Source organism: Biomphalaria glabrata, chromosome 4, assembly GCF_947242115.1.
Source record: "Biomphalaria glabrata chromosome 4, xgBioGlab47.1, whole genome shotgun sequence".
Taxonomy (NCBI): Eukaryota; Metazoa; Mollusca; class Gastropoda; family Planorbidae; genus Biomphalaria; species Biomphalaria glabrata.
This window is the reverse complement of record NC_074714.1, coordinates 31,587,579-31,614,522: the sequence shown is the minus strand read 5'-3', so window position 1 is coordinate 31,614,522 and position 26,944 is coordinate 31,587,579. Positions and strand designations below refer to the sequence as shown.

The 26,944-nt window shown below is 42.5% G+C and overlaps 1 protein-coding gene across 1 annotated transcript in view; it reads left to right on the top strand.

Annotated features, from left to right (window-relative positions):
• The first annotated feature begins 647 nt into the window (after nt 1–647).
• LOC106078003 (protein ATP6V1FNB-like) overlaps nt 648–26,944 on the top strand; it is a 29,932-nt gene continuing 3,635 nt past the window's right edge. The window contains exon 1 of the mRNA XM_056028127.1: nt 648–1,342. Within this exon, the coding sequence (XP_055884102.1) occupies nt 757–1,335 (579 nt within the window). The 5' untranslated portion in view covers nt 648–756 and the 3' untranslated portion in view covers nt 1,336–1,342. The remainder of the gene's footprint in view (nt 1,343–26,944) is intronic.

Sequence of the window (26,944 nt, the reverse complement as noted above, 5' to 3'; positions counted from 1 at the left end):
TATAGATTTTAGAATGTTGGATTTGGTAACATACACATCCAAAAAGAGAGACTGCCCTTGACACATTTGTTTGAATGAATGACCCTAGAAGTTTATATTGTAAACATAAGAAAAACAAATTAAAGTTCCCCTTTCAGAACTTACGAACTATAGGGATCAGATGATGTTAATATTATCTGTTTCTTGGTCAACGGTTAACAAGTAGGGTGTCATGGTACTCATAAGAATCACTTGGACTCAAACAACTTGATAGCCATGAATGTGAGAATCATTTGTTTCGTATGTACAGACTAGATCTACTACTAGGCCATGGATGACTAGGCCTACTCTAGTGGGAAAGAGTGAGATTAAAGTAAAAGAAAAAGGTCCACATTTCTGTGTCATTTTACGTCTCGAGAGACGATCTTTTCCCTTTGCAACTTCTGGCAAGCAGCAGATAGTTTGTCGACCAGGGACGGAAGGCGGCTGAAACTGAGTATCGGAGTCAGCCACAATAGATGTATCATCATTATTTAGGAGTTAATGATTATGAATGTTAAGACATCTCAAACCAATTTTAACTAAATATTTTAATTTCGTCTTTTTTTCGTTATCCCAAATTTATTTTTTTTATGACGTCATTGTTGTTAACACCAAAAAAAAAAAAAGGAACCGGAAATAGATCTAAACCAAAAATAAATGTAGCGCTACTAGAGAGCTTAGTTTTGTATTTTCCCTGCATAGTTTTGTGTCTGCCTACTGCGGGAAAGTTGAGCCATGTCGCGGAATCCTTTCCCCACCACACAGATGCAAAACCTGTGGAAAGAGGCCATAGAAAATGAGGCGCAGAGTAGACTAGCTGCCTTCAAGAGACTTAAAGGTAAACCAAGAACTATTTCCAACCAAGCAGAAGTTTACCGGAAAAGACAGGAACTGAACAAAAGTGCGCTCATTAAAATCGCTCCTCCAGACGTTGAAGAGCCCAGACATCACGTCAAAAATGCTGACCACGTCAGTAAGCAGAGGGCGTATGCCTTTTATGACAGTGTAGACGAGCCCAAATTGCTAGAAAGTGAAAAGAGCACCATGAGACCTGTGTCCCCTTTGGTCAGAGCGACGTTGTATCATGGCTACTCCAAGCTGGGAGAGGGGAGAAAGAACTACCTCCGAGAACGTTACAGCAAGAACCCCGAAGATAAATTTATTTTCCCCCTTACCGCGTCCTGGGAGTACGGCTGGAGGCTGGCGGATGTCATGAAGGAGGGCGACTTGCACAGGCCCAAGTTTGCACAGTACGAGATAATGAAAAACACTTTCTACAGAAGAAATGGAGTGCGTGTGACGCAAGGCTTCTAACGTTGAGGTAATGATGACCTATGACCTAGTGATGGGATGTCAATGTGTATAACATAATAGGCCTACATTAAATACAATTCTATTAAGCTCGGGGTAAGCGTAATTCTAAGGCACTCTATAAACCAGTAGTGACTATCTCTGATGGTACTCCTTGGACTAGTAAGAAGTATCTCTGAGGTATTTGTTGGACGGTAGAGGCGATCGCACCTCCACTCGACCGCCCGGTGGGGTGGGGGAGATTTTTTTACATACAAACGACACAATTTGCGTGCTAAATTTGTTTTCCTAATTATATATACTAATTATTTATATTTAACCAATGTATATATTTGACCACCCCTCCAATGTATATATTTGACCACCCCTCCAATGTATATATTTGACCACCCCTCCAATGTATATATTTGACCACCCCTCCAATGTATATATTTGACCACCCCTCCAATGTATATATTTGACCACCCCTCCAATGTATATATTTGACCACCCCTCCAATGTATATATTTGACCACCCCTCCAATGTATATATTTGACCACCCCTCCAATGTATATATTTGACCACCCCTCCAATGTATATATTTGACCACCCCTCCAATGTATATATTTGACCACCCCTCCAATGTATATATTTGACCACCCCTCCAATGTATATATTTGACCACCCCTCCAATGTATATATTTGACCACCCCTCCAATGTATATATTTGACCACCCCTCCAATGTATATATTTGACCACCCCTCCAATGTATATATTTGACCACCCCTCCAATGTATATATTTGACCACCCCTCCAATGTATATATTTGACCACCCCTCCAATGTATATATTTGACCACCCCTCCAATGTATATATTTGACCACCCCTCCAATGTATATATTTGACCACCCCTCCAATGTATATATTTGACCACCCCTCCAATGTATATATTTGACCACCCCTCCAATGTATATATTTGACCACCCCTCCAATGTATATATTTGACCACCCCTCCAATGTATATATTTGACCACCCCTCCAATGTATATATTTGACCACCCCTCCAATGTATATATTTGACCACCCCTCCAATGTATATATTTGACCACCCCTCCAATGTATATATTTGACCACCCCTCCAATGTATATATTTGACCACCCCTCCAATGTATATATTTGACCACCCCTCCAATGTATATATTTGACCACCCCTCCAATGTATATATTTGACCACCCCTCCAATGTATATATTTGACCACCCCTCCAATGTATATATTTGACCACCCCTCCAATGTATATATTTGACCACCCCTCCAATGTATATATTTGACCACCCCTCCAATGTATATATTTGACCACCCCTCCAATGTATATATTTGACCACCCCTCCAATGTATATATTTGACCACCCCTCCAATGTATATATTTGACCACCCCTCCAATGTATATATTTGACCACCCCTCCAATGTATATATTTGACCACCCCTCCAATGTATATATTTGACCACCCCTCCAATGTATATATTTGACCACCCCTCCAATGTATATATTTGACCACCCCTCCAATGTATATATTTGACCACCCCTCCAATGTATATATTTGACCACCCCTCCAATGTATATATTTGACCACCCCTCCAATGTATATATTTGACCACCCCTCCAATGTATATATTTGACCACCCCTCCAATGTATATATTTGACCACCCCTCCAATGTATATATTTGACCACCCCTCCAATGTATATATTTGACCACCCCTCCAATGTATATATTTGACCACCCCTCCAATGTATATATTTGACCACCCCTCCAATGTATATATTTGACCACCCCTCCAATGTATATATTTGACCACCCCTCCAATGTATATATTTGACCACCCCTCCAATGTATATATTTGACCACCCCTCCAATGTATATATTTGACCACCCCTCCAATGTATATATTTGACCACCCCTCCAATGTATATATTTGACCACCCCTCCAATGTATATATTTGACCACCCCTCCAATGTATATATTTGACCACCCCTCCAATGTATATATTTGACCACCCCTCCAATGTATATATTTGACCACCCCTCCAATGTATATATTTGACCACCCCTCCAATGTATATATTTGACCACCCCTCCAATGTATATATTTGACCACCCCTCCAATGTATATATTTGACCACCCCTCCAATGTATATATTTGACCACCCCTCCAATGTATATATTTGACCACCCCTCCAATGTATATATTTGACCACCCCTCCAATGTATATATTTGACCACCCCTCCAATGTATATATTTGACCACCCCTCCAATGTATATATTTGACCACCCCTCCAATGTATATATTTGACCACCCCTCCAATGTATATATTTGACCACCCCTCCAATGTATATATTTGACCACCCCTCCAATGTATATATTTGACCACCCCTCCAATGTATATATTTGACCACCCCTCCAATGTATATATTTGACCACCCCTCCAATGTATATATTTGACCACCCCTCCAATGTATATATTTGACCACCCCTCCAATGTATATATTTGACCACCCCTCCAATGTATATATTTGACCACCCCTCCAATGTATATATTTGACCACCCCTCCAATGTATATATTTGACCACCCCTCCAATGTATATATTTGACCACCCCTCCAATGTATATATTTGACCACCCCTCCAATGTATATATTTGACCACCCCTCCAATGTATATATTTGACCACCCCTCCAATGTATATATTTGACCACCCCTCCAATGTATATATTTGACCACCCCTCCAATGTATATATTTGACCACCCCTCCAATGTATATATTTGACCACCCCTCCAATGTATATATTTGACCACCCCTCCAATGTATATATTTGACCACCCCTCCAATGTATATATTTGACCACCCCTCCAATGTATATATTTGACCACCCCTCCAATGTATATATTTGACCACCCCTCCAATGTATATATTTGACCACCCCTCCAATGTATATATTTGACCACCCCTCCAATGTATATATTTGACCACCCCTCCAATGTATATATTTGACCACCCCTCCAATGTATATATTTGACCACCCCTCCAATGTATATATTTGACCACCCCTCCAATGTATATATTTGACCACCCCTCCAATGTATATATTTGACCACCCCTCCAATGTATATATTTGACCACCCCTCCAATGTATATATTTGACCACCCCTCCAATGTATATATTTGACCACCCCTCCAATGTATATATTTGACCACCCCTCCAATGTATATATTTGACCACCCCTCCAATGTATATATTTGACCACCCCTCCAATGTATATATTTGACCACCCCTCCAATGTATATATTTGACCACCCCTCCAATGTATATATTTGACCACCCCTCCAATGTATATATTTGACCACCCCTCCAATGTATATATTTGACCACCCCTCCAATGTATATATTTGACCACCCCTCCAATGTATATATTTGACCACCCCTCCAATGTATATATTTGACCACCCCTCCAATGTATATATTTGACCACCCCTCCAATGTATATATTTGACCACCCCTCCAATGTATATATTTGACCACCCCTCCAATGTATATATTTGACCACCCCTCCAATGTATATATTTGACCACCCCTCCAATGTATATATTTGACCACCCCTCCAATGTATATATTTGACCACCCCTCCAATGTATATATTTGACCACCCCTCCAATGTATATATTTGACCACCCCTCCAATGTATATATTTGACCACCCCTCCAATGTATATATTTGACCACCCCTCCAATGTATATATTTGACCACCCCTCCAATGTATATATTTGACCACCCCTCCAATGTATATATTTGACCACCCCTCCAATGTATATATTTGACCACCCCTCCAATGTATATATTTGACCACCCCTCCAATGTATATATTTGACCACCCCTCCAATGTATATATTTGACCACCCCTCCAATGTATATATTTGACCACCCCTCCAATGTATATATTTGACCACCCCTCCAATGTATATATTTGACCACCCCTCCAATGTATATATTTGACCACCCCTCCAATGTATATATTTGACCACCCCTCCAATGTATATATTTGACCACCCCTCCAATGTATATATTTGACCACCCCTCCAATGTATATATTTGACCACCCCTCCAATGTATATATTTGACCACCCCTCCAATGTATATATTTGACCACCCCTCCAATGTATATATTTGACCACCCCTCCAATGTATATATTTGACCACCCCTCCAATGTATATATTTGACCACCCCTCCAATGTATATATTTGACCACCCCTCCAATGTATATATTTGACCACCCCTCCAATGTATATATTTGACCACCCCTCCAATGTATATATTTGACCACCCCTCCAATGTATATATTTGACCACCCCTCCAATGTATATATTTGACCACCCCTCCAATGTATATATTTGACCACCCCTCCAATGTATATATTTGACCACCCCTCCAATGTATATATTTGACCACCCCTCCAATGTATATATTTGACCACCCCTCCAATGTATATATTTGACCACCCCTCCAATGTATATATTTGACCACCCCTCCAATGTATATATTTGACCACCCCTCCAATGTATATATTTGACCACCCCTCCAATGTATATATTTGACCACCCCTCCAATGTATATATTTGACCACCCCTCCAATGTATATATTTGACCACCCCTCCAATGTATATATTTGACCACCCCTCCAATGTATATATTTGACCACCCCTCCAATGTATATATTTGACCACCCCTCCAATGTATATATTTGACCACCCCTCCAATGTATATATTTGACCACCCCTCCAATGTATATATTTGACCACCCCTCCAATGTATATATTTGACCACCCCTCCAATGTATATATTTGACCACCCCTCCAATGTATATATTTGACCACCCCTCCAATGTATATATTTGACCACCCCTCCAATGTATATATTTGACCACCCCTCCAATGTATATATTTGACCACCCCTCCAATGTATATATTTGACCACCCCTCCAATGTATATATTTGACCACCCCTCCAATGTATATATTTGACCACCCCTCCAATGTATATATTTGACCACCCCTCCAATGTATATATTTGACCACCCCTCCAATGTATATATTTGACCACCCCTCCAATGTATATATTTGACCACCCCTCCAATGTATATATTTGACCACCCCTCCAATGTATATATTTGACCACCCCTCCAATGTATATATTTGACCACCCCTCCAATGTATATATTTGACCACCCCTCCAATGTATATATTTGACCACCCCTCCAATGTATATATTTGACCACCCCTCCAATGTATATATTTGACCACCCCTCCAATGTATATATTTGACCACCCCTCCAATGTATATATTTGACCACCCCTCCAATGTATATATTTGACCACCCCTCCAATGTATATATTTGACCACCCCTCCAATGTATATATTTGACCACCCCTCCAATGTATATATTTGACCACCCCTCCAATGTATATATTTGACCACCCCTCCAATGTATATATTTGACCACCCCTCCAATGTATATATTTGACCACCCCTCCAATGTATATATTTGACCACCCCTCCAATGTATATATTTGACCACCCCTCCAATGTATATATTTGACCACCCCTCCAATGTATATATTTGACCACCCCTCCAATGTATATATTTGACCACCCCTCCAATGTATATATTTGACCACCCCTCCAATGTATATATTTGACCACCCCTCCAATGTATATATTTGACCACCCCTCCAATGTATATATTTGACCACCCCTCCAATGTATATATTTGACCACCCCTCCAATGTATATATTTGACCACCCCTCCAATGTATATATTTGACCACCCCTCCAATGTATATATTTGACCACCCCTCCAATGTATATATTTGACCACCCCTCCAATGTATATATTTGACCACCCCTCCAATGTATATATTTGACCACCCCTCCAATGTATATATTTGACCACCCCTCCAATGTATATATTTGACCACCCCTCCAATGTATATATTTGACCACCCCTCCAATGTATATATTTGACCACCCCTCCAATGTATATATTTGACCACCCCTCCAATGTATATATTTGACCACCCCTCCAATGTATATATTTGACCACCCCTCCAATGTATATATTTGACCACCCCTCCAATGTATATATTTGACCACCCCTCCAATGTATATATTTGACCACCCCTCCAATGTATATATTTGACCACCCCTCCAATGTATATATTTGACCACCCCTCCAATGTATATATTTGACCACCCCTCCAATGTATATATTTGACCACCCCTCCAATGTATATATTTGACCACCCCTCCAATGTATATATTTGACCACCCCTCCAATGTATATATTTGACCACCCCTCCAATGTATATATTTGACCACCCCTCCAATGTATATATTTGACCACCCCTCCAATGTATATATTTGACCACCCCTCCAATGTATATATTTGACCACCCCTCCAATGTATATATTTGACCACCCCTCCAATGTATATATTTGACCACCCCTCCAATGTATATATTTGACCACCCCTCCAATGTATATATTTGACCACCCCTCCAATGTATATATTTGACCACCCCTCCAATGTATATATTTGACCACCCCTCCAATGTATATATTTGACCACCCCTCCAATGTATATATTTGACCACCCCTCCAATGTATATATTTGACCACCCCTCCAATGTATATATTTGACCACCCCTCCAATGTATATATTTGACCACCCCTCCAATGTATATATTTGACCACCCCTCCAATGTATATATTTGACCACCCCTCCAATGTATATATTTGACCACCCCTCCAATGTATATATTTGACCACCCCTCCAATGTATATATTTGACCACCCCTCCAATGTATATATTTGACCACCCCTCCAATGTATATATTTGACCACCCCTCCAATGTATATATTTGACCACCCCTCCAATGTATATATTTGACCACCCCTCCAATGTATATATTTGACCACCCCTCCAATGTATATATTTGACCACCCCTCCAATGTATATATTTGACCACCCCTCCAATGTATATATTTGACCACCCCTCCAATGTATATATTTGACCACCCCTCCAATGTATATATTTGACCACCCCTCCAATGTATATATTTGACCACCCCTCCAATGTATATATTTGACCACCCCTCCAATGTATATATTTGACCACCCCTCCAATGTATATATTTGACCACCCCTCCAATGTATATATTTGACCACCCCTCCAATGTATATATTTGACCACCCCTCCAATGTATATATTTGACCACCCCTCCAATGTATATATTTGACCACCCCTCCAATGTATATATTTGACCACCCCTCCAATGTATATATTTGACCACCCCTCCAATGTATATATTTGACCACCCCTCCAATGTATATATTTGACCACCCCTCCAATGTATATATTTGACCACCCCTCCAATGTATATATTTGACCACCCCTCCAATGTATATATTTGACCACCCCTCCAATGTATATATTTGACCACCCCTCCAATGTATATATTTGACCACCCCTCCAATGTATATATTTGACCACCCCTCCAATGTATATATTTGACCACCCCTCCAATGTATATATTTGACCACCCCTCCAATGTATATATTTGACCACCCCTCCAATGTATATATTTGACCACCCCTCCAATGTATATATTTGACCACCCCTCCAATGTATATATTTGACCACCCCTCCAATGTATATATTTGACCACCCCTCCAATGTATATATTTGACCACCCCTCCAATGTATATATTTGACCACCCCTCCAATGTATATATTTGACCACCCCTCCAATGTATATATTTGACCACCCCTCCAATGTATATATTTGACCACCCCTCCAATGTATATATTTGACCACCCCTCCAATGTATATATTTGACCACCCCTCCAATGTATATATTTGACCACCCCTCCAATGTATATATTTGACCACCCCTCCAATGTATATATTTGACCACCCCTCCAATGTATATATTTGACCACCCCTCCAATGTATATATTTGACCACCCCTCCAATGTATATATTTGACCACCCCTCCAATGTATATATTTGACCACCCCTCCAATGTATATATTTGACCACCCCTCCAATGTATATATTTGACCACCCCTCCAATGTATATATTTGACCACCCCTCCAATGTATATATTTGACCACCCCTCCAATGTATATATTTGACCACCCCTCCAATGTATATATTTGACCACCCCTCCAATGTATATATTTGACCACCCCTCCAATGTATATATTTGACCACCCCTCCAATGTATATATTTGACCACCCCTCCAATGTATATATTTGACCACCCCTCCAATGTATATATTTGACCACCCCTCCAATGTATATATTTGACCACCCCTCCAATGTATATATTTGACCACCCCTCCAATGTATATATTTGACCACCCCTCCAATGTATATATTTGACCACCCCTCCAATGTATATATTTGACCACCCCTCCAATGTATATATTTGACCACCCCTCCAATGTATATATTTGACCACCCCTCCAATGTATATATTTGACCACCCCTCCAATGTATATATTTGACCACCCCTCCAATGTATATATTTGACCACCCCTCCAATGTATATATTTGACCACCCCTCCAATGTATATATTTGACCACCCCTCCAATGTATATATTTGACCACCCCTCCAATGTATATATTTGACCACCCCTCCAATGTATATATTTGACCACCCCTCCAATGTATATATTTGACCACCCCTCCAATGTATATATTTGACCACCCCTCCAATGTATATATTTGACCACCCCTCCAATGTATATATTTGACCACCCCTCCAATGTATATATTTGACCACCCCTCCAATGTATATATTTGACCACCCCTCCAATGTATATATTTGACCACCCCTCCAATGTATATATTTGACCACCCCTCCAATGTATATATTTGACCACCCCTCCAATGTATATATTTGACCACCCCTCCAATGTATATATTTGACCACCCCTCCAATGTATATATTTGACCACCCCTCCAATGTATATATTTGACCACCCCTCCAATGTATATATTTGACCACCCCTCCAATGTATATATTTGACCACCCCTCCAATGTATATATTTGACCACCCCTCCAATGTATATATTTGACCACCCCTCCAATGTATATATTTGACCACCCCTCCAATGTATATATTTGACCACCCCTCCAATGTATATATTTGACCACCCCTCCAATGTATATATTTGACCACCCCTCCAATGTATATATTTGACCACCCCTCCAATGTATATATTTGACCACCCCTCCAATGTATATATTTGACCACCCCTCCAATGTATATATTTGACCACCCCTCCAATGTATATATTTGACCACCCCTCCAATGTATATATTTGACCACCCCTCCAATGTATATATTTGACCACCCCTCCAATGTATATATTTGACCACCCCTCCAATGTATATATTTGACCACCCCTCCAATGTATATATTTGACCACCCCTCCAATGTATATATTTGACCACCCCTCCAATGTATATATTTGACCACCCCTCCAATGTATATATTTGACCACCCCTCCAATGTATATATTTGACCACCCCTCCAATGTATATATTTGACCACCCCTCCAATGTATATATTTGACCACCCCTCCAATGTATATATTTGACCACCCCTCCAATGTATATATTTGACCACCCCTCCAATGTATATATTTGACCACCCCTCCAATGTATATATTTGACCACCCCTCCAATGTATATATTTGACCACCCCTCCAATGTATATATTTGACCACCCCTCCAATGTATATATTTGACCACCCCTCCAATGTATATATTTGACCACCCCTCCAATGTATATATTTGACCACCCCTCCAATGTATATATTTGACCACCCCTCCAATGTATATATTTGACCACCCCTCCAATGTATATATTTGACCACCCCTCCAATGTATATATTTGACCACCCCTCCAATGTATATATTTGACCACCCCTCCAATGTATATATTTGACCACCCCTCCAATGTATATATTTGACCACCCCTCCAATGTATATATTTGACCACCCCTCCAATGTATATATTTGACCACCCCTCCAATGTATATATTTGACCACCCCTCCAATGTATATATTTGACCACCCCTCCAATGTATATATTTGACCACCCCTCCAATGTATATATTTGACCACCCCTCCAATGTATATATTTGACCACCCCTCCAATGTATATATTTGACCACCCCTCCAATGTATATATTTGACCACCCCTCCAATGTATATATTTGACCACCCCTCCAATGTATATATTTGACCACCCCTCCAATGTATATATTTGACCACCCCTCCAATGTATATATTTGACCACCCCTCCAATGTATATATTTGACCACCCCTCCAATGTATATATTTGACCACCCCTCCAATGTATATATTTGACCACCCCTCCAATGTATATATTTGACCACCCCTCCAATGTATATATTTGACCACCCCTCCAATGTATATATTTGACCACCCCTCCAATGTATATATTTGACCACCCCTCCAATGTATATATTTGACCACCCCTCCAATGTATATATTTGACCACCCCTCCAATGTATATATTTGACCACCCCTCCAATGTATATATTTGACCACCCCTCCAATGTATATATTTGACCACCCCTCCAATGTATATATTTGACCACCCCTCCAATGTATATATTTGACCACCCCTCCAATGTATATATTTGACCACCCCTCCAATGTATATATTTGACCACCCCTCCAATGTATATATTTGACCACCCCTCCAATGTATATATTTGACCACCCCTCCAATGTATATATTTGACCACCCCTCCAATGTATATATTTGACCACCCCTCCAATGTATATATTTGACCACCCCTCCAATGTATATATTTGACCACCCCTCCAATGTATATATTTGACCACCCCTCCAATGTATATATTTGACCACCCCTCCAATGTATATATTTGACCACCCCTCCAATGTATATATTTGACCACCCCTCCAATGTATATATTTGACCACCCCTCCAATGTATATATTTGACCACCCCTCCAATGTATATATTTGACCACCCCTCCAATGTATATATTTGACCACCCCTCCAATGTATATATTTGACCACCCCTCCAATGTATATATTTGACCACCCCTCCAATGTATATATTTGACCACCCCTCCAATGTATATATTTGACCACCCCTCCAATGTATATATTTGACCACCCCTCCAATGTATATATTTGACCACCCCTCCAATGTATATATTTGACCACCCCTCCAATGTATATATTTGACCACCCCTCCAATGTATATATTTGACCACCCCTCCAATGTATATATTTGACCACCCCTCCAATGTATATATTTGACCACCCCTCCAATGTATATATTTGACCACCCCTCCAATGTATATATTTGACCACCCCTCCAATGTATATATTTGACCACCCCTCCAATGTATATATTTGACCACCCCTCCAATGTATATATTTGACCACCCCTCCAATGTATATATTTGACCACCCCTCCAATGTATATATTTGACCACCCCTCCAATGTATATATTTGACCACCCCTCCAATGTATATATTTGACCACCCCTCCAATGTATATATTTGACCACCCCTCCAATGTATATATTTGACCACCCCTCCAATGTATATATTTGACCACCCCTCCAATGTATATATTTGACCACCCCTCCAATGTATATATTTGACCACCCCTCCAATGTATATATTTGACCACCCCTCCAATGTATATATTTGACCACCCCTCCAATGTATATATTTGACCACCCCTCCAATGTATATATTTGACCACCCCTCCAATGTATATATTTGACCACCCCTCCAATGTATATATTTGACCACCCCTCCAATGTATATATTTGACCACCCCTCCAATGTATATATTTGACCACCCCTCCAATGTATATATTTGACCACCCCTCCAATGTATATATTTGACCACCCCTCCAATGTATATATTTGACCACCCCTCCAATGTATATATTTGACCACCCCTCCAATGTATATATTTGACCACCCCTCCAATGTATATATTTGACCACCCCTCCAATGTATATATTTGACCACCCCTCCAATGTATATATTTGACCACCCCTCCAATGTATATATTTGACCACCCCTCCAATGTATATATTTGACCACCCCTCCAATGTATATATTTGACCACCCCTCCAATGTATATATTTGACCACCCCTCCAATGTATATATTTGACCACCCCTCCAATGTATATATTTGACCACCCCTCCAATGTATATATTTGACCACCCCTCCAATGTATATATTTGACCACCCCTCCAATGTATATATTTGACCACCCCTCCAATGTATATATTTGACCACCCCTCCAATGTATATATTTGACCACCCCTCCAATGTATATATTTGACCACCCCTCCAATGTATATATTTGACCACCCCTCCAATGTATATATTTGACCACCCCTCCAATGTATATATTTGACCACCCCTCCAATGTATATATTTGACCACCCCTCCAATGTATATATTTGACCACCCCTCCAATGTATATATTTGACCACCCCTCCAATGTATATATTTGACCACCCCTCCAATGTATATATTTGACCACCCCTCCAATGTATATATTTGACCACCCCTCCAATGTATATATTTGACCACCCCTCCAATGTATATATTTGACCACCCCTCCAATGTATATATTTGACCACCCCTCCAATGTATATATTTGACCACCCCTCCAATGTATATATTTGACCACCCCTCCAATGTATATATTTGACCACCCCTCCAATGTATATATTTGACCACCCCTCCAATGTATATATTTGACCACCCCTCCAATGTATATATTTGACCACCCCTCCAATGTATATATTTGACCACCCCTCCAATGTATATATTTGACCACCCCTCCAATGTATATATTTGACCACCCCTCCAATGTATATATTTGACCACCCCTCCAATGTATATATTTGACCACCCCTCCAATGTATATATTTGACCACCCCTCCAATGTATATATTTGACCACCCCTCCAATGTATATATTTGACCACCCCTCCAATGTATATATTTGACCACCCCTCCAATGTATATATTTGACCCTGTGGGGTGTGAGAGACGATTGAGTGCTATATTTACTTCTTGATATTTAAAACTATTTCTCATTATTTCAGTCTCCACCTATTGTAAAATGAGCAGATTTTCTGGGAGGGGAATATATCCCCCCCCCGCTATATATACGACACCCAACATAATATACAAATGGGTTTGTACTATACTATACCATTGTAATGTACAAGTGGGTTAAAATATTGATATTTAGAGGCTAGCTTCCCCCCCCCCTCCCCAAACGAGAAAGGGTATTTTAGTGGAGAAATTAAATAATTTATGTAAAAAGCAAACTGCGACTTATATAAGGTACATTTGCTCTATATTACCTCCCTGACCTAGAGAGCTGAACAGTATGAATGTTATATCGAGAACACCCCCCCCGGCTAATGCCAAATACAATCAGTAGTCATTTAAAAAAAAAACATGAAATAGAGAGAGCACCCGTATCTGGTTAATTGTTAATCGTTGACATTCTATGCCCCTACCCTTTTCCACAGGAAATATGACTTTAAAAACAGGAGAGTTAAAAATGGTGACAGTTGTTACGTCATTTCTCATGTTAAAAAAATCTGTATTTGTTATAATTATTGAAAGAAAGACTTGTGTTTTTTTGGGGGAAAATTTAGAATTCGTATGACACTTCATATAAGTATAGCAAATGAAATGAGTTTAGAGCCCAAATACTTTTTACCTATTCGCCTTTTCTATTCTATTGTATAAACACTTTTGGGTCTATAACTCTCGTAAACAATTGATGTATGTTTAAACTGCTTAAAAATGCAGGAAATTAAGAGTGTAGCCTTTCCTGTAATTCTTTTTCGTTTTTTTAACCCCATACTTTTTTAAAACGAGATTTGCAAGATTAGATTTAGTTCTGTAACAAAGTACAACATTAATAACTTAAAAATATAAACGTCTTTTAAAATATTTTTCGAAAATAATTACTTTTATTTCAGGGGTGATACTTAAACTCCACTTAATCTAAATCAGCTTTTCTCAATATTTTGGATGCATTTTGCTAACGGGGATTGAATGATTTTCTAAGGGGTATTTGCAATGTGGTTAGGGCCTATGTGAATATTTATTAAGTTAAGGCCTATGTGTATACCGCAGTATTTATTAAGTTAGGGCCTATGTGTATACCGCAGTATTTATTAAGTTAAGGCCTATGTGTATACCGCAGTATTTATTAAGTTAAGGCCTATGTGTATACCGCAGTATTTATTAAGTTAAGGCCTATGTGTATACCGCAGTATTTATTAAGTTAAGGCCTATGTGTATACCGCAGTATTTATTAAGTTAAGGCCTATGTGTATACCGCAGTATTTATTAAGTTAAGGCCTATGTGTATACCGCAGTATTTATTAAGTTAAGGCCTATGTGTATACCGCAGTATTTATTAAGTTAGGGCCTATGTGAATATTTATTAAGTTGGGGCCTATGAATTCATATGTGAATATTTATTAAGTAAACTTTTTTTTTATATAAATTAGACCAGTGATTCCCAAAGTGGTCTATATAGACCCCCAGGGGTCTACGAAGACTTCCAAGGGGTCTACGAAAGTGAAAAGGTAAATTGGGGGTCTATGAGATGTCCATGGGGGTCTATGACTTTAATGTTCACACCCCATTAATGTAACTATTTCAAACACTTATAAATGATTTGTACCTTAGTTATAAATATCAGTATATTTCTTCAAAAGTAAAATAGTTGTATTTAATTTCAATACTTATTTAAATAGTTAATTTTGTCTACATGTAAGTGATTTTTAACAAAAAGAAATCTTGATTTTAAAGCGTTGATAATTTATTTCCTTGTTAAATAAGAGATTGTCTATAATAAGAGCCTTTTTATGACCATATGAAACCAATTATCATTTGAGACGATGCCACCCTGATAAAAAGAGATAAGTGAGGAAAAAAGTTCAAAATAGACTCACAAAATCTTTCTTCAACATCATATAGAAAAGATTGTGGTTTGTGAGCATTTTACAAGATCCCTTTACCTATAGTCAAATATGGAAAACACTGTAGATAAAACATTGATTTTACCAGCCCTTGAAGTAGTTTTAAAAACTGTTTTACACAAACCTTCATCTGATATTATGAAACAAATTTCTTTTAGTAACACTACAGTTCAAGGGCACATCGGTGGGATGAGCATTAAAGCTGCAAACTGCCTAATGAGTCCCTCCTGCCCGAAGCTTACTGGTTTAGGCGCCATAACTCACCATTGCCCTTTCTCCTGTTAGTGAAAACAGCTCCGCAGGCTCAATATTTGAGCCAAACGTGAAAGATCAAGAAATACACGAGAAACTCTTTGCGAAAACTTTTACAATAATACATAAGGCAAATTAATAAATTCATATTTAATGTTTGAAGGACTACTTCATAGAACAACAAATTCCTATATGAAACAATATCCGTAGAAACAGATGATGAACATACACAAAAAAAAACATTTCCAATGTGCATGCTGATTCCAGCAATACATATTAATTGTTGTTTTAATTGGTTTAAATTTCAATTATATCTGTAAAAAAAAAGATAGATCTCTCTAACTTATGATGTAGCTTTACATTACTTTTCACTCTTTGACTCACTGCAGTTAGAAATTAGTTTAAAAAATTAGTTTGTGAATGTGCAAAAATGCAATATAAGTTAAGCAAGGCTCTACCGAAAATCAGAAAACATGGCAAGGGGTCTACGAGACAAAAAAGTTTGGGAACCACTGAATTAGACGTATTCATATTCTACCCATTTTGCGAGCGTTAAAATGGTCGAATTTCCCCAAAGCGTTTTACCATCGCTCTGGAACTTCTGTTGACGTCTTCTGTTGATCATAACAGGCCTATTACAAGAGATTTCGTTTAACATGAAGATAATCTTACGGTGAATATGCCAAACAAAGGTGTACTTACGCTACATGTTCATAGATTGTCACCACACTTCAGTATCAGACCTTTCCCACAACTAACTTTAATTTGACATGACCCTTTGAATAAGATGGATAATGAACTGTAGACGACAGGAGAAGGCGTGTAAGAACGCAAGAAAACGCTTGACGCCAACACCGTGGGGATACTTAGAGCCCCTAGCTGTCCAACTGGAGGAGATACTTAGAGCCCCTAGCTGTCCAACTGGAGGGGATACTTAGAGCCCCTAGCTGTCCAACTGGAGGAGATACTTAGAACCCCTAGCTGTCCAACTGGAGGGGATACTTAGAGCCCCTAGCTGTCCAACTGGAGGAGATACTTAGAGCCCCTAGCTGTCCAACTGGAGGGGATACTTAGAGCCCCTAGCTGTCCAACTGGAGGAGATACTTAGAGCCCCTAGCTGTCCAACTGGAGGGGATACTTAGAGCCCTTAGCTGTACAACTGGAGGAGATACTTAGAGCCCCTAGCTGTCCAACTGGAGGAGATACTTAGAGCCCCTAGCTGTCCAACTGGAGGGGATACTTAGAGCCCCTAGCTGTACAACTGGAGGAGATACTTAGAGCCCCTAGCTGTCCAACTGGAGGGGATACTTAGAGCCCCTAGCTGTCCAACTGGAGGAGATACTTAGAGCCCCTAACTGTCCAACTGGAGGAGATACTTAGAGCCCCTAGCTGTCCAACTGGAGGAGATACTTAGAGCCCCTAGCTGTCCAACTGGAGGAGATACTTAGAGCCCTTAGCTGTACAACTGATCGTAGACTTAGAAAATTTACTAATCAAAAGTTGCTTCTTGATGTAGTTAGATATAAAAGGTAAGAAACACTAAACATAACAGCTTGCGACCGTAGGGATTTGAGTTTTAGTTGACACACTAATACACGGTGTGGGTGGGCTGGAGAGATTTGATCCAGAACGTTTAGACCCTACTGAGCCTTCTCTCTCAAAGTCAGTTCAAAAGTTTGATTTTTTAAAATTTCCGGTTCAAACCTAGATCTAGCTATCTAGATGTGACAATCTAGTTTACTTCCCCAATTAAGCCTTACTACAAAATACATTTTTAACATTTTTAGCAAGTACCCGTGGGCCTGGGGTCAAGAATATCTTGGTGCCCCCTCCCTCCCCAATAGGACGGATTCTGTGTGTGAAAAAACAATTGAGTAATCTGAATGTATCGATACCAAAAGACATTCCAATACAATAGGCGTACCTTTTTTTAAAGAAGTAATAGCATAATGTCATTACATTTAATTCAGGGATAGTGTCTTAAAATTCAATGTTTCTACAACTTCTTAACAGAATTAAACGATTTAAATGTATTTCAAGCGAACAAACAAATGTTTTATATGTTCTATTTTTCATAATACACATTTAAATTACAAAAATACTTCTAGGTGTTAAACTATTGATCTTACATTTATTTGCAAAAAAATTTTCTGGCCTTTTAAGAAGCAAAGCTAGAAACTAATGTAGAACTATTTCTCAACCTCTGTCTGCTTCTCGTCCTATTGAAAGAACACCAAATGAAGCCAATTTGCTTTCTGTTATAGAAATTCTTAAATAATTTTTAATCAATCGAAACTTCGAGAATGACCTCTATGCTGCACAAAATGAGATGACGCTAACCTTCATGATTACCTAAAATGACACAAGTCAGACATAACATGTATGCCGTGACAATGTTTGGAAAACTTGAAATAAAAGAAACAGAATGAGCCTTGAGAAAGTTGCAATGTCATCAAACTAAATCTCTACTTTGAGTTACTAAAACCGACATTACTCTAGGGCTGCCAAAAGTCTTTAGTATTTTATTCCCAAATTCTGTCTGTCATCAAACTAAATCTCGGGCTGCCAAAAGTATTCTGTGTTTTCTTCCCAAATCCTGTTTAATATCATCAAACTAAATCTCTACTTTGAGTTACTAAAACCGACCTTGCTCTAGGGCTGCCAAAAGTCTTCTGTGTTTTCTTCCCAAATCCTGTTTAATGTCATCAAACTAAATCTCTACTTTGAGTTACTAAAACCCACATTACTCTAGGGCTGCCAAAAGTATTCTGTGTTTTCTTCCCAAATCCTGTTTAATGTCATCAAACTAAATCTCTACTTTGAGTTACTAAAACCGACCTTGCTCTAGGGCTGCCAAAAGTCTTCTGTGTTTTCTTCCCAAATCCTAGTCTTGGTTTTTTAATTTATCGCGTCAATGTCTCGAAGTCTAAGTCAAAACTTGATGAAACAATTAAAACATTTTCCCGCTGAATTACTCATCGTCCCACAACAGCGTACAAACAAACAAACAAAAAAAAAAAGAATGGGACGATCTGGCAACAATTGTCACCAAAACGCAAACTAAGTCACAATTACAATATGGGAGGCGCGGTAGTAATGCGCCTTGCATCCAAACCGAGGGGCCCCCGGGGTCGAATCCTGTTGAAAACTTGAATTTTTTAGGACGCGTCCCCCAAACTCTAATGTGTACCCGACTGACACTAGCGGATCCAAAACTTTGGAGTGGGGGGGGGCGATTTTTTTCCAAACCCTAACCCTAACGCCAAGTAAACCCTAACCCTATGCAAAAACGTGCTTACAACAGACACCCACACACACACCACACATCCCCACCCCCCACATATATATGAGAATAAAAAAAGCAACATTTCTCAAACTTCGTCGAAAAACAAAACAACTGGGGCAGCGCTAGAAGGTTCTCAAGTGGGGTTCGGGGCGAAGTCAAAACCCAAAACAACTGGGGCAGTGCTAGAAGGTTCTCAAGTGGGGTTCGGGGCGAAGTCAAAACCCAAAACAACTGGGGCAGCGCTATAAGGTTCTCAAGTGGGGTTCGGGGCGAAGTCAAAACCCAAAACAACTGGGGCAGCGCTAGAAAGTTCTCAAGTGGGGTTCGGGGCGAAGTCAAAACCCAAAACAACTGGGGCAGCGCTATAAGGTTCTCAAGTGGGGTTCGGGGCGAAGTCAAAACCCAAAATAACTGGGGCAGCGCTAGAAGGTTCTCAAGTGGGGTTCGGGGCGAAGTCAAAACCCAAAACAACTGGGGCAGCGCTAGAAGGTTCCCAAGTGGGGTTCGGGGCGAAGTCAAAACCCAAAACAACTGGGGCAGCGCTAGAAGGTTCCACAGTGGGGTTTGGGGCGAAGTCAAAACCCAAAACAACTGGGGCAGCGCTAGAAGGTTCTCAAGTGGGGTTCGGGGCGAAGTCAAAACCCAAAACAACTGGGGCAGCGCTAGAAGGTTCCCAAGTGGGGTTCGGGGCGAAGTCAAAACCCAAAACAACTGGGGCAGCGCTAGAAGGTTCCACAGTGGGGTTTGGGGCGAAGTCAAAACCCAAAACAACTGGGGCAGCGCTAGAAGGTTCCACAGTGGGGTTTGGGGCGAAGTCAAAACCCAAAACAACTGGGGCAGCGCTAGAAGGTTCCCAAGTGGGGTTCGGGGCGAAGTCAAAACCCAAAACAACTGGGGCAGCGCTATAAGGTTCCCAAGTGGGGTTCGGGGCGAAGTCAAAACCCAAAACAACTGGGGCAGCGCTAGAAGGTTCCACAGTGGGGTTTGGGGCGAAGTCAAAACCCAAAAAAACTGGGGCAGCGCTAGAAGGTTCCCAAGTGGGGTTCGAGGCGAAGTCAAAACCCAAAACAACTGGGGCAGCGCTAGAAGGTTCCACAGTGGGGTTTGGGGCGAAGTCAAAACCCAAAACAACTGGGGCAGCGCTAGAAGGTTCTCAAGTGGGGTTCGGGGCGAAGTCAAAACCCAAAACAACTGGGGCAGCGCTAGAAGGTTCTCAAGTGGGGTTCGGGGCGAAGTCAAAACCCAAAACAACTGGGGCAGCGCTAGAAGGTTCTCAAGTGGGGTTCGGGGCGAAGTCAAAACCCAAAACAACTGGGGCAGCGCTAGAAGGTTCCCAAGTGGGGTTCGGGGCGAAGTCAAAACCCAAAACAACTGGGGCAGCGCTATAAGGTTCTCAAGTGGGGTTCGGGGCGAAGTCAAAACCCAAAACAACTGGGGCAGCGCTAGAAGGTTCTCAAGTGGGGTTCGGGGCGGAGTCAAAACTCAAAACAACTGGGGCAGCGCTAGAAGGTTCTCAAGTGGGGTTCGGGGCGAAGTCAAAACCCAAAACAACTGGGGCAGCGCTATAAGGTTCTCAAGTGGGGTTCGGGGCGAAGTCAAAACCCAAAACAACTGGGGCAGCGCTATAAGGTTCTCAAGTGGGGTTCGGGGCGAAGTCAAAACCCAAAACAACTGGGGCAGCGCTATAAGGTTCCCAAGTGGGGTTCGGGGCGAAGTCAAAACCCAAAACAACTGGGGCAGCGCTAGAAGGTTCCCAAGTGGGGTTCGGGGCGAAGTCAAAACCCAAAACAACTGGGGCAGCGCTAGAAGGTTCTCAAGTGGGGTTCGGGGCGAAGTCAAAACCCAAAACAACTGGGGCAGCGCTAGAAGGTTCCCAAGTGGGGTTCGGGGCGAAGTCAAAACCCAAAACAACTGGGGCAGCGCTATAAGGTTCTCAAGTGGGGTTCGGGGCGAAGTCAAAACCCAAAACAACTGGGGCAGCGCTAGAAGGTTCCCAAGTGGGGTTCGGGGCGAAGTCAAAACCCAAAACAACTGGGGCAGCGCTAGAAGGTTCCCAAGTGGGGTTCGGGGCGAAGTCAAAACCCAAAACAACTGGGGCAGCGCTAGAAGGTTCTCAAGTGGGGTTCGGGGCGAAGTCAAAACCCAAAACAACTGGGGCAGCGCTAGAAGGTTCTCAAGTGGGGTTCGGGGCGAAGTCAAAACCCAAAACAACTGGGGCAGCGCTAGAAGGTTCCACAGTGGGGTTTGGGGCGAAGTCAAAACCCAAAACAACTGGGGCAGCGCTAGAAGGTTCCCAAGTGGGGTTCGGGGCGAAGTCAAAACCCAAAACAACTGGGGCAGCGCTAAAAGGTTCCCAAGTGGGGTTCGGGGCGAAGTCAAAACCCAAAACAACTGGGGCAGCGCTAGAAGGTTCTCAAGTGGGGTTCGGGGCGAAGTCAAAACCCAAAACAACTGGGGCAGCGCTAGAAGGTTCTCAAGTGGGGTTCGGGGCGAAGTCAAAACCCAAAACAACTGGGGCAGCGCTAGAAGGTTCTCAAGTGGGGTTCGGGGCGAAGTCAAAACCCAAAACAACTGGGGCAGCGCTATAAGGTTCTCAAGTGGGGTTCGGGGCGAAGTCAAAACCCAAAACAACTGGGGCAGCGCTATAAGGTTCCCAAGTGGGGTTCGGGGCGAAGTCAAAACCCAAAACAACTGGGGCAGCGCTAGAAGGTTCCCAAGTGGGGTTCGGGGCGAAGTCAAAACCCAAAACAACTGGGGCAGCGCTAGAAGGTTCCCAAGTGGGGTTCGGGGCGAAGTCAAAACCCAAAACAACTGGGGCAGCGCTATAAGGTTCTCAAGTGGGGTTCGGGGCGAAGTCAAAACCCAAAACAACTGGGGCAGCGCTAGAAGGTTCCCAAGTGGGGTTCGGGGCGAAGTCAAAACCCAAAACAACTGGGGCAGCGCTAGAAGGTTCCCAAGTGGGGTTCGGGGCGAAGTCAAAACCCAAAACAACTGGGGCAGCGCTAGAAGGTTCCCAAGTGGGGTTCGGGGCGAAGTCAAAACCCAAAACAACTGGGGCAGCGCTAGAAGGTTCCCAAGTGGGGTTCGGGGCGAAGTCAAAACCCAAAACAACTGGGGCAGCGCTAGAAGGTTCTCAAGTGGGGTTCGGGGCGAAGTCAAAACCCAAAACAACTGGGGCAGCGCTAGAAGGTTCTCAAGTGGGGTTCGGGGCGGAGTCAAAACCCAAAACAACTGGGGCAGCGCTAGAAGGTTCTCAAGTGGGGTTCGGGGCGAAGTCAAAACCCAAAACAACTGGGGCAGCGCTATAAGGTTCTCAAGTGGGGTTCGGGGCGAAGTCAAAACCCAAAAACAACTGGGGCAGCGCTATAAGGTTCTCAAGTGGGGTTCGGGGCGAAGTCAAAACCCAAAACAACTGGGGCAGCGCTATAAGGTTCCCAAGTGGGGTTCGGGGCGAAGTCAAAACCCAAAACAACTGGGGCAGCGCTAGAAGGTTCTCAAGTGGGGTTCGGGGCGAAGTCAAAACCCAAAACAACTGGGGCAGCGCTAGAAGGTTCCACAGTGGGGTTTGGGGCGAAGTCAAAACCCAAAACAACTGGGGCAGCGCTAGAAGGTTCCCAAGTGGGGTTCGGGGCGAAGTCAAAACCCAAAACAACTGGGGCAGCGCTAGAAGGTTCCCAAGTGGGGTTCGGGGCGAAGTCAAAACCCAAAACAACTGGGGCAGCGCTAGAAGGTTCTCAAGTGGGGTTCGGGGCGAAGTCAAAACCCAAAACAACTGGGGCAGCGCTAGAAGGTTCCCAAGTGGGGTTCGGGGCGAAGTCAAAACCCAAAACAACTGGGGCAGCGCTATAAGGTTCTCAAGTGGGGTTCGGGGCGAAGTCAAAACCCAAAACAACTGGGGCAGCGCTAGAAGGTTCCCAAGTGGGGTTCGGGGCGAAGTCAAAACCCAAAACAACTGGGCAGCGCTAGAAGGTTCCCAAGTGGGGTTCGGGGCGAAGTCAAAACCCAAAACAACTGGGGCAGCGCTAGAAGGTTCCCAAGTGGGGTTCGGGGCGAAGTCAAAACCCAAAACAACTGGGGCAGCGCTAGAAGGTTCTCAAGTGGGGTTCGGGGCGAAGTCAAAACCCAAAACAACTGGGGCAGCGCTATAAGGTTCTCAAGTGGGGTTCGGGGCGAAGTCAAAACCCAAAACAACTGGGGCAGCGCTAGAAGGTTCTCAAGTGGGGTTCGGGGCGAAGTCAAAACCCAAAACAACTGGGGCAGCGCTATAAGGTTCTCAAGTGGGGTTCGGTGCGAAGTAAAAACCCAAAACAACTGGGGCAGCGCTATAAGGTTCTCAAGTGGGGTTCGGGGCGAAGTCAAAACCCAAAACAACTGGGGCAGCGCTATAAGGTTCTCAAGTGGGGTTCGGGGCGAAGTCAAAACCCAAAACAACTGGGGCAGCGCTATAAGGTTCTCAAGTGGGGTTCGGGGCGAAGTCAAAACCCAAAACAACTGGGGCAGCGCTATAAGGTTCCCAAGTGGGGTTCGGGGCGAAGTCAAAACCCAAAACAACTGGGGCAGCGCTAGAAGGTTCCCAAGTGGGGTTCGGGGCGAAGTCAAAACCCAAAACAACTGGGGCAGCGCTAGAAGGTTCTCAAGTGGGGTTCGGGGCGAAGTCAAAACCCAAAACAACTGGGGCAGCGCTAGAAGGTTCCCAAGTGGGGTTCGGGGCGAAGTCAAAACCCAAAACAACTGGGGCAGCGCTATAAGGTTCTCAAGTGGGGTTCGGGGCGAAGTCAAAACCCAAAACAACTGGGGCAGCGCTAGAAGGTTCCCAAGTGGGGTTCGGGGCGAAGTCAAAACCCAAAACAACTGGGGCAGCGCTAGAAGGTTCCCAAGTGGGGTTCGGGGCGAAGTCAAAACCCAAAACAACTGGGGCAGCGCTAGAAGGTTCTCAAGTGGGGTTCGGGGCGAAGTCAAAACCCAAAACAACTGGGGCAGCGCTAGAAGGTTCTCAAGTGGGGTTCGGGGCGAAGTCAAAACCCAAAACAACTGGGGCAGCGCTAGAAGGTTCCACAGTGGGGTTTGGGGCGAAGTCAAAACCCAAAACAACTGGGGCAGCGCTAGAAGGTTCCCAAGTGGGGTTCGGGGCGAAGTCAAAACCCAAAACAACTGGGGCAGCGCTAGAAGGTTCCCAAGTGGGGTTCGGGGCGAAGTCAAAACCCAAAACAACTGGGGCAGCGCTATAAGGTTCTCAAGTGGGGTTCGGGGCGAAGTCAAAACCCAAAACAACTGGGGCAGCGCTAGAAGGTTCCCAAGTGGGGTTCGGGGCGAAGTCAAAACCCAAAACAACTGGGGCAGCGCTATAAGGTTCTCAAGTGGGGTTCGGGGCGAAGTCAAAACCCAAAACAACTGGGGCAGCGCTAGAAGGTTCCCAAGTGGGGTTCGGGGCGAAGTCAAAACCCAAAACAACTGGGCAGCGCTAGAAGGTTCCCAAGTGGGGTTCGGGGCGAAGTCAAAACCCAAAACAACTGGGGCAGCGCTAGAAGGTTCCCAAGTGGGGTTCGGGGCGAAGTCAAAACCCAAAACAACTGGGGCAGCGCTAGAAGGTTCTCAAGTGGGGTTCGGGGCGAAGTCAAAACCCAAAACAACTGGGGCAGCGCTATAAGGTTCTCAAGTGGGGTTCGGGGCGAAGTCAAAACCCAAAACAACTGGGGCAGCGCTAGAAGGTTCTCAAGTGGGGTTCGGGGCGAAGTCAAAACCCAAAACAACTGGGGCAGCGCTATAAGGTTCTCAAGTGGGGTTCGGGGCGAAGTAAAAACCCAAAACAACTGGGGCAGCGCTATAAGGTTCTCAAGTGGGGTTCGGGGCGAAGTCAAAACCCAAAACAACTGGGGCAGCGCTATAAGGTTCTCAAGTGGGGTTCGGGGCGAAGTCAAAACCCAAAACAACTGGGGCAGCGCTATAAGGTTCTCTGGTGGGGTTCGACGACAAAAGCGTTTTCTTGCTTTTTTCACTGCAGAAACGCATTCTCCTGACATCTACGCTCTTTGTTCAGTTAAGGAGTTCGGGGCTAAGCCCCGACGCCAAAAGTGTTTTCTTACATTCTTCACTGCAGAAACGCATTCTCCTGACATCTACAGCTCTTTATTCATCAAAGGAGTTCGGGGCGAAGCCCCGACGCCAAAAGCGTTTTCTTGCTTTTTTCACTGCAAAATCGCATTCTCCTTACATCTATAGGTCATTATTCATTAAAGGAGTTCGGGGCGAAGCCCCGTCGCCAAAAGCGTTTTCTTGCTTTTTTCACTGCAGAAACCTATTCTCCTGACCTAAAGCTCATTATTCCTACTATTAAAAAGGGACCTTTTGAATAATGTTGTACTTGAAAAATATTCTAATATGAATTTATAGGTCCTAAATACATTGCAAATAAAACCGATTTGTTCCTTGAAAAGATAAGATACCCCACATATTTAGATTTTGGCTTTGAGGATCGCCGCCGAAAAAAAAATTATTCGATAAATAGTATTCAAGAAAATGTGAGTATAAATTGTGAGTTAAAGTTCCAAATTTATTTAACTAGAAAAATATCAGATTGAGTAAAGGTTGGGAAAAGGCGACTAATAAGATATTATTTGAGCTTAGAACTCATCTAAATCATGAATCTTTTACTGAAAAATTTCGTTTGAATTCTAACTTTTCCAATGCAAAGTCTTTCTTAAAATAATTATGATAAATTCATGTGAAAATACAAAAACTTTGTCTGGAAATGGGAGGGGCGGTAGAGTGAAAACGATTAATCCTCGCTCCTTTACTAATTTCTGCTAAAGATTGCATTTGGCATTAAAGAATAGGGGTGGGGCGACTCGATATAAGAATTTAATTTAGAGTATATATAAATTATATTAGTGAGAAATTTTTTAAATTTTG